The sequence below is a fragment of the Gopherus flavomarginatus genome, chromosome 24 (assembly GCF_025201925.1).
Source record: "Gopherus flavomarginatus isolate rGopFla2 chromosome 24, rGopFla2.mat.asm, whole genome shotgun sequence".
Lineage (NCBI taxonomy): Eukaryota > Metazoa > Chordata > Testudines > Testudinidae > Gopherus > Gopherus flavomarginatus.
The window spans coordinates 6,811,336-6,819,361 of record NC_066640.1 but is presented as its reverse complement, the minus strand read 5'-3'; the positions used below and the strand labels follow the sequence as shown (position 1 = coordinate 6,819,361).

At 53.0% G+C, this 8,026-nt stretch overlaps 1 protein-coding gene across 1 annotated transcript; it reads right to left on the bottom strand.

Moving 5' to 3' along the window:
* Positions 1–6,171: 6,171 nt before the first annotated feature.
* Positions 6,172–7,509, bottom strand: ACTL9 (actin like 9). Its single transcript, XM_050934437.1, has one exon. The coding sequence runs from the start codon at positions 7,507–7,509 to the stop codon at positions 6,172–6,174; it is 1,338 nt and encodes a 445-aa protein (XP_050790394.1).
* Positions 7,510–8,026: the final 517 nt, after the last annotated feature.

Genomic DNA, 8,026 nt, shown 5'->3' with positions numbered 1-8,026 from the left:
AGGAGGCACATGATTTAATAGAAATGATGGCTAGTGGGAGGCAAGTTGCTTGATATTTCGGTAGCAGGTTTGGGAGCCTGCCAGCAATAAAAGCCTGCAGCCAATTAGATTTGTCCTGCCCTTCCGGCCCAGGGAGGGGGCAGCTACATTTAGGCAGCTTGGTCTTTTGGGTTGCTCGTTTGCCACCCCTGGTGTTTTGCCTCTGTCGTTCGGGTGTGTATCGCTTTAAGAGCAGGCAGGCTCTGCCATTCACATAAGATGAGGTTTTGAGAAGGGTTGGCCTTCTGGAACCTCGCAGCAAACGGGCCGGGCCAGCCCGATGGAACGGCAGCATCCAGTCCAAGGGCTGCAGAGTTAACCCGTCCACACACAACTCTTAACTCCAGCGTGGTTGTGCCCTTAACTCAACCTGGCTGGCCTGAGAGGGGGTATAGGCTGAAGCTCCAGTGAGCTGCTCCCATAACCACACTGCAGTGTGGAGACAGGCTGGCGGCCAGACCTCAATCCCTGGTGTAAGGGGACTGTTGCCCCCTTACTAACATTCAGTGGGGGGGTTTTGGTTGCTAGCTCCCAGAACTAAAAGGGGAGGAGTCAATGGGAAATCAGGACCCTGAGACTGACAGTCCCCAGGAACAAGGGTGAGAGGCCATTTGGGGGAGGGATAGCTCAGTGGTTTGAGCATTGGCCTGCTAAACCCAGGGTTGTGAGTTCAATGCCTGAGGGGGGCCACTTAGGGATCTGGGACAAAAATCAGTACTTGGTCCTGCTAGTGAAGGCAGGAGGCTGGACTCGATGACCCTTTGAGGTCCCTTCCAGTTCTACAAGATAGGTATATCTTCAATTATTAAAAAAGGCCCATGCTCCAGGTCAGCCTGATTGACAAGGCAGGCTAATCAAGGAGTCAGAAGGCCAGGGTAGGTCCCCATCCTCCCTGTGAGCTGGAATTGCCTGGGTCAGACAGAGTGGGGCCAAGCTAAGGAGAAAGCAGGGGCCAGATCCAGAGCTGCAGCCAGGGAGAGCAGATCCCGTGCTGGGACCAGAGCTGCAGCCATAGAGCCAGGTAGGGTGAGCAACTGGGGCCAGCCAAGGGGGCCTTGGGCAAAGGGTCCAGTGCAGAAAGACACCCCCAGCCAAGGGTCCTTGCAGGCCAGGCTAGGAGGGGGATCTTAACCTGACAGGGGGCTGACAGTGGGAAGAAGGGTCCCAGAGGTGTGTGGCCACCACCATTGCAAGTGTCCAACCCGCAGCATTCCTGCAGCACAGCCAGGGCCTGAGAAGGAGGCCTGGGACCTACAAGGAACAGACTGCAAAGTGCCTTGACACTGTTTGTCATGTTCTCTGCCACAGAGCAAGGTGATGTGTTTTCCTGTAACCTTTCCCATTTTTTCTTACTCGTTTCTTTAAATTTAATTGTTAAGTAAACAATTTGTATTTGCTTTAAATTGTATGGAATAATCAGTGGGTCAGGGAGGTGCCCAGTGCAGAGAGGGTACCCCAGAATGGGGACACCCTAGCCCCCCAAGAATCCTGGGCCCAGCCTTGCTGGGGTTACGAGGACTCTGCCAGACAGGAGAGTGGAAGGGGAATCCTTAAGGGCAGGGAGGCCTCTAGGTAAAGGAAGTGGGAGCGAGGACTCAGATTCTTTCGCTAGCCCACTTCACCGGGGTAGCTCAGAAGCCAGGAAAGTTCTCCACAATAGTGAGACCATTGCCTCGCTTATACTAGGGTGACTAGATGTCCCAATTTTATAGGGACAGTCCAGATTTTGGTGTCTTTTTCTTATATAGGCTTCTGTTACCCCTTGCCCCCTTTCTGGTCACCCTATCAATCCCTTGCCACCATTCCTCCCACCCGGTGCCTGGAAAAGACAGACAAGATCTCCCACAAGTCACAGGGAAAAACTTGGTAGAGCCGCCCAGCTTACTGCATTCCAAGGGGCGCCTGGGATGTGTTCCCCGTCTCCGGCAGTCTGAGTGCCCCATACGAGTGAGTGCAGTGCCTGTGTGCACCCAGCAGCCCGAGGGTTATTTCATAGTGTGGCCTCTCTCCCTTGAGAGGAGCGAGGAAGCGAGTGTAGCTACCCCGGGGGGCTGCAAAGCCAGCGGGTCTCCTATTCAGGCACGGACCCACCCTGGCCAACTCTGTGTGCCTTAGCGAGAAGGGGGGAGGGGGAGGAGGAGGCAGCTGCATTTGTTCCAAGATGAGCTTGGTAATGTGGGTGTTGTCCTTTCACAAGAGCTACAAACCCGCCTGCTCTCTCTCGCCTGTCACCTGGGGATTAGATTTCTAGAGAAATAAGAACTTGTTTCCTCTGGAAAGTTTCAGGGGAAATGAAAAGGTGCTAGGTTGACTCAATCTGAGAGCCCGAGAGGCCAGATCCCATGGGCAGCCAGAGCACTTTGTTCATCAGAAGCTTCCCGCGGGATCCTTGCGGCTCATCGCACCTCCCCACTCAGCTGGGCGTTATGAGCCTCCACCAACCCAAATATAACCACCACCAAAGCAAGCAAGCAAGCATGCTGGGATAGGATGCAGGGGACGTCACAGAGGGGGTTGGAAAAAACTGTTCCCCAAAGGTCACTCCAGCTCAGCAACTTGGCTGGGAATAGCCAGGGGGGTGCCTTTGACCAAGTTTCGCCATTGAGTTTGGGACCTTTTGAGACATTTTCCCTCCGCTTTCCTCCCCATTTGCAGTGAGAGAACTGTGTGTGTGTGTGCATGCCCGTCCATGCGTGTGGCATGTGTCTCTGCAGGATCGGTCTGCATAGTGGGGTAGGTTCTGTAGGGGGGTATCCGTGGGTGCCGATAGACACGCTGTGCATTACGCGCACACAGGTTATGTTAAAAGAACATGAAGCTTGCAAAAGCAAGCAGCCAGCTGTCTGGAAAGGCCAAGGTGAAACCTGTTTACACGACTGTCACACTGCTCTCTCTGGCAGATGCACCGAGAATGTGCAACTCTCCCTCCCTCCACCGACACACTGGACCTCATGATCTATAGACCCCAAACCAGGCTTTTCCTGCCAGCCTGCTGGGGCTGAGAAGGAACTGGGGTCAGAAGAAGGGAGCAGGCAGTGGGGGGGGGGGGGGGGGTGAGGGGCAAGAGGCAAAGGCTGAGATGGAATAGGGAAGCATCGGCCCCAGGATTGAAGGGAAGGGATGCAGTAGGGGATAGGCATGCAAGGGGTGGCCTAGGAGTGAAGGCCAGGGGCTTCTTATCCCTGGTAGCTGCAAACCCTCTCGTGAGGTCCCGGAGGTCCCGCAGGGGTGGATTTGAGAATGACAGAGCCCCTGACTCCAACTCTGCAGGAGTTGTGGGAGGAGGAGTCTGGATGGCTCTTTTCCCCCCTTTCCCTGTTCTCAGCCCCCCGATTCCCTCAGCTGCCCCTGCTGAGGTGAGGATCCTCCCACTCAGATCCAGAGGGGGGAGGTGGCAACCATGGTTTTTAACCCTCTTTTCCGAGCTGGAAATGACAGATGGAGGAGTGGACAGAACTTTCATTGCTCCACAATCCAGGGGTCCGTGTGGCCCCCAATCCTGGCTCCTTCCATTGCCCTGGGGAGTGTTCCCCCCAGCTCTGCATTTCCCTCAGACTGGGAAGTAGGAGATGTTGCTGATCTGTGGGGCTCTGAGACACAATCTCCGCGGGCAGCAGAAGGTTAGAAAGCCCCCTGCTCCGCTCCCAAGGGAAATGGACAGGATCTGACCCCACAGGTGCTCGCTGGATGGATCCTGCATACGGTGATGGGAGCATCATGGATGCACAAGCCCTGAGAATGGAGTGGAGGGGGAGCTGGGGCCTTCCCCTGGGGAGGGGCAGGAAGGGGAAGGTCTCCAGGCACGCTAGGCCCCAGAACTGGCTGGCAGGAGAGGCAAAACCAGGCCCCTTGTTCCTGCTGGGATCCTTTGCCAGGTTTTCTCTCTTGCTTGCTGCCCTTAAGCTCTGCCTCCAAGCCACTTGGGAGTGGGTGGGGATTCCCTATATATAGGCTGGTCCATAGCTCAGCTGTAGGCTAGTGGCCAATTTAGTCTGTAGAAATAAGACCAGTGCCATCCACTCTTTGTGAGGGACGCCTGTGGTAATTCTTTGCCAGTGAGTAGGCGACGGGGCTCCTGGCTTCCCAGGCATATGATCTCAGCTGGGGGAGCCTTGGCAAAGGCTGGGGAAGGCAAGTGAGCTAACTGCCGTGGGGGTCGGAGGCAGAGCTGAGCGGCGCCCTGCCCTATCTGGGAGCTCATTGCTGACCCTCAAAGCCTGAGCCTGGGAAACACCAAGGGCCATGCGTGACACCTGCTCCACGGAGGTGGTACCAGTGAGATCTAGGTGTTATGGGAGATCCGGCGCTGGGCTGGGCTGGGCAGAGGAGCTGCCCAGCTCTGAGCTTTTATCCAGTGAGACTAGAAATGGGGTTTAAATATTGTTCACTTCGGGGCAGCTAGGATGGAAGGAAGGTGCTAGTGAGGCTGTGGAGGCATCAGGAAGAGGGTCACTTCCCAGGAGATCCAGTCAGTCAGGCATAGCCAAACCACCCCAATAGCCTGGGAAGCCTTTGCTGCTTTGTCTGGGGCCTTGGGCCAGCAGATGAATCCACTAATCCGCAGCCTGAGTGCAGACACTAGCCCTGGGGCTCTAAGGCAAAGGAATGCCCCTGTTCCTCTCTTAGCTGGGGAACAGAGGGCAGCGTTGGTCCACCCAAGCAGGGCACACTCAATGGAACCCAGATCAGCCCGGAACTGTGTGCCCAGGCTCAGGAGATTAATTGTGGTATCCCAACTAAATTCCCCCTGGATGGGGATGCTGCCCTCGGGCTCTGGATACTGGGTTGCATTCCTGGATCTGCTGCTGGGTGACCGAGCAGAAGTCCTTTCCCCTCTCTGTAACCTCTGTTTATGGACTTTGGGGATAATGCTGGCTGTGTACAGTGCTTCGAGGTGTATGGATGGAAAGAGCTATGTAAGAGCTCAGCATTGTTATTTAATCCATCCCCAGCTGCGGTGTCAACTAGTGAGCGGATTCCTGTTCACTTCCTGTCCCAAACTGTTGTGTCGCACTGCTGTTAAACCACCAGCCTGTTCCACCCCAGTTGCAGCTGCATTCCAATAGGTGAGGGAAGCTATCACAGTTTGCAAAGCCTGTTGCGCTAGTGAGAGATGCTGTGGGAGCAGAGATGGTCACGGTTATCTCTTTGTGTAGCTACTCCAGAGACCAAACAGGGGTTTGGGACAGGATGGGTAGGGGGAGATAGGTATCATACCGCAGCCTGCATATCCCACCGGGATGTGCCGAGGGAGGGGGAAATAGGGGTGACAGCCAGAGACAGAGGGGGAAATCATGCACCACATAGATTAGGGACAGTGTTTGCCAGGAGATGGCAGCATGGCTTGGATACTAAATGGCATGAATGAGACAGCGGTGACTTCAAGGCCTACAAGTGGCAGACAGTTTGCCTGTGGGATTGGCTGGCTCAGGGCCTGGGATACTGGGCCTTTTCCCTTGTAGAAGGTTTTAGTTCTTATCTAGCATCTGGTCAGAGGGACTGCTGGCTCAGCGCCTAGGGAAGGGGATATGAGAGACGTTTCTGCTTTCTGAGGTGCTGGATCCAATCTAGCCCAAGGGCAGGGGACTGGCTGGTTCAGGGGGTCTGGGACTGGAATATGAGGCCTTCCCCCTTCAGAGGGTGCCAGTTCCAATTCAGTCTCAGCACCTGCAAGTCATTCTTATCTGACATCCATTCAGCAGCCCCACCTAAAACAAGGTGCTGGGTCTCCGCTTGGGCAGGACAAGCACCCGTATGTCACACACTCTCCCATCTCCACTGGGATGAACTGCTCCTCCTTGTGGGCAGCCTTAGCGGAGAGGCCAAGGAACCAGGGAGATGGAGCACCCTTCTCCTCTGTAAAGGGAAGCTCTTTCCCAAGGGGATGCATGCCCTGCCATTGAGCCCATATTTGATATTGGAATTCAATGAGATTTGAGCTCCCAAACTTGTTAAGGCTCCTCTGAAAATTCCAGCCTGGAGTGTCCTGAGATCCTTGAATAGATGGTGCCGTATAAGGTGCAGACATTTATTAATTATACGACTGTCCATTTCCCAACCAGGAACCACAAGCAAATTACAATTTCGGTGCAAACTCACTTCTCCTGATGGCTCCTGTGTCTTCAGTTTAACTCAGTAGCACTTCCGATGGACAATGTATGGCCCATGCTCTTGGTACTTCTCCTTTCGAATCCAACACGACTGGAAGTTCTTCAAGGAAGCCAGGATGGAGCCTCCAGTCCAAGCAGCGTAATTCCTCAGCGGGATGGAGGAAACTCTCAGCTTGGTGTTAGCTGGCACTTTCTGAAGGAGCTCACTGGAAAACCTCTTCTCCAGCCCCTCAAAGAGAGAGGAACCTCCACAGAGAAGTATATTTTGGTGCATGTCTCTCCTGGCTTCTTTGGGGACTTTCTTTAAGCTTCTCTGGGCCATGCCATGGATGCCCACAAGGGAAACACCCGGCATATTTGGGGGGTTGAATAATCTCTCTGGGCACTGGAATCGCTCTTTCCCTAGGCTGATGATCTGGCCATCTGGCAGCTGGAAATCTACCATGTATTCCTTCTTGGGAAGATTGCACTCGCTTTCAAAGTCAGCAGCGACGTAGCAGAACTTATGCTTGATGTCTTCCACAATATGCATCATCCTCTCATTAAATGCATGCCCAGTGTCCCTGAGAAGCTGTAGCAGAAAGGAAGTTAAGTGAGATCCGGCAATATCCATTCTCTGAATGGCATGTGGCAAGTTGTAACCTTCAAGGACCGGTACAGTGTGGGTCACTGCGTAACCCGTATCTACCACCAAGCCACTGATTTTCCCATGGGCGTATACTGACAAGACAGAGTGATAAGCAATGTACATGCCAGGAGAGTTCAGAGATTCAAACACCACTTCCACCATCTTCTCTCTGTTGGTGGTAGGGCTGAGGGGTGGCTCTGACATCAATAGAGCATGCTCTTCTGGAGGAACCTTAAGGTCATGATAGAACATGTGTCTCCAGAGGACTTCTGCTGCCTCCCAATCGATGATGATGCCATTCCTCACAGGAAAAATGATCTCCACATTGGGTTGCAGTCGGGCTCTCTCTCCAACAAAAGTGTCTGGTCCTGTCCCTCCAGACTTTATTGACCTCTCCGAAAGATGGCCGAGCAAAGTACCAACAATGGATTTGGGTTTCTGCTGCCCAGCAAACCCTGCTTTACAGGTCCCAGTACCCGTTTCTATCACAACGGCTCCTGTCTTCTTCACAACAGGGCGGTCTTTCACGGGGGAACTAGACCACTCTCTAGTGAACCGGCTTTCTTCTGCTGTTCCTTTAGCCTTGAGGTACTGATCTGGAGAATGGGCCCCAGATCTTAGAGAAAGGCTCCTTGTCCCTAGACTGCCTGATTGTGGATTCATTGACCTTGGAGTCATGGGGTCTGGACTGGATAGTCTTGAGCTACCTGTCCTTGGGCTGTCTGAAGACATTCTGGTGGAGGCAGAAACGGCCTCCCTAAAGGTAAAATGGGAAGTGGCTTTTAGGGGAGTTAGCTTAGGTCCAGGACAGGTTTGATCACTGTTGTCATAGCGAGAACTATGACATCATTCCAGCTTCTTCAGCGAAGCTGTTTCCCTTCTGTTCCTGTTTGCCTTCATTCTCTCCCTTTCTTCCATCCCTGCCCATCTGATCTGAAACGAGACTTTTGTTATTGTTCATTTTTCACTGTATCTTTCTGACTCCATGTGTACTTGAGCTAACTATTATGCCCGTTTCATTTTTTTTTTAACTAATAGCTACAGGATAAAGCGAGAAGTTGAATGAACCAGTCTTTGGGCCAAAGGAACCCAATATAAAGGGTCTGCTTTGTGATCCTTTCAAAGAGCTTTATACTGATATCAGCTGAATGTTGGCAACGTTATTTTAAAGGAGCAAAAAGATAATTCATCAATTTGTTGTTGTAACAAAATGGACAAATGGTAATTGGCGGGGATTGAGTGAAGGACT

Coding starts and splice junctions, on each gene's coding strand:
- ACTL9 (XM_050934437.1), bottom strand. CDS start 7,509: ATGTCTTCAGACAGCCCAAGGACAGGTAGCTCAAGACTATCCAGTCCA.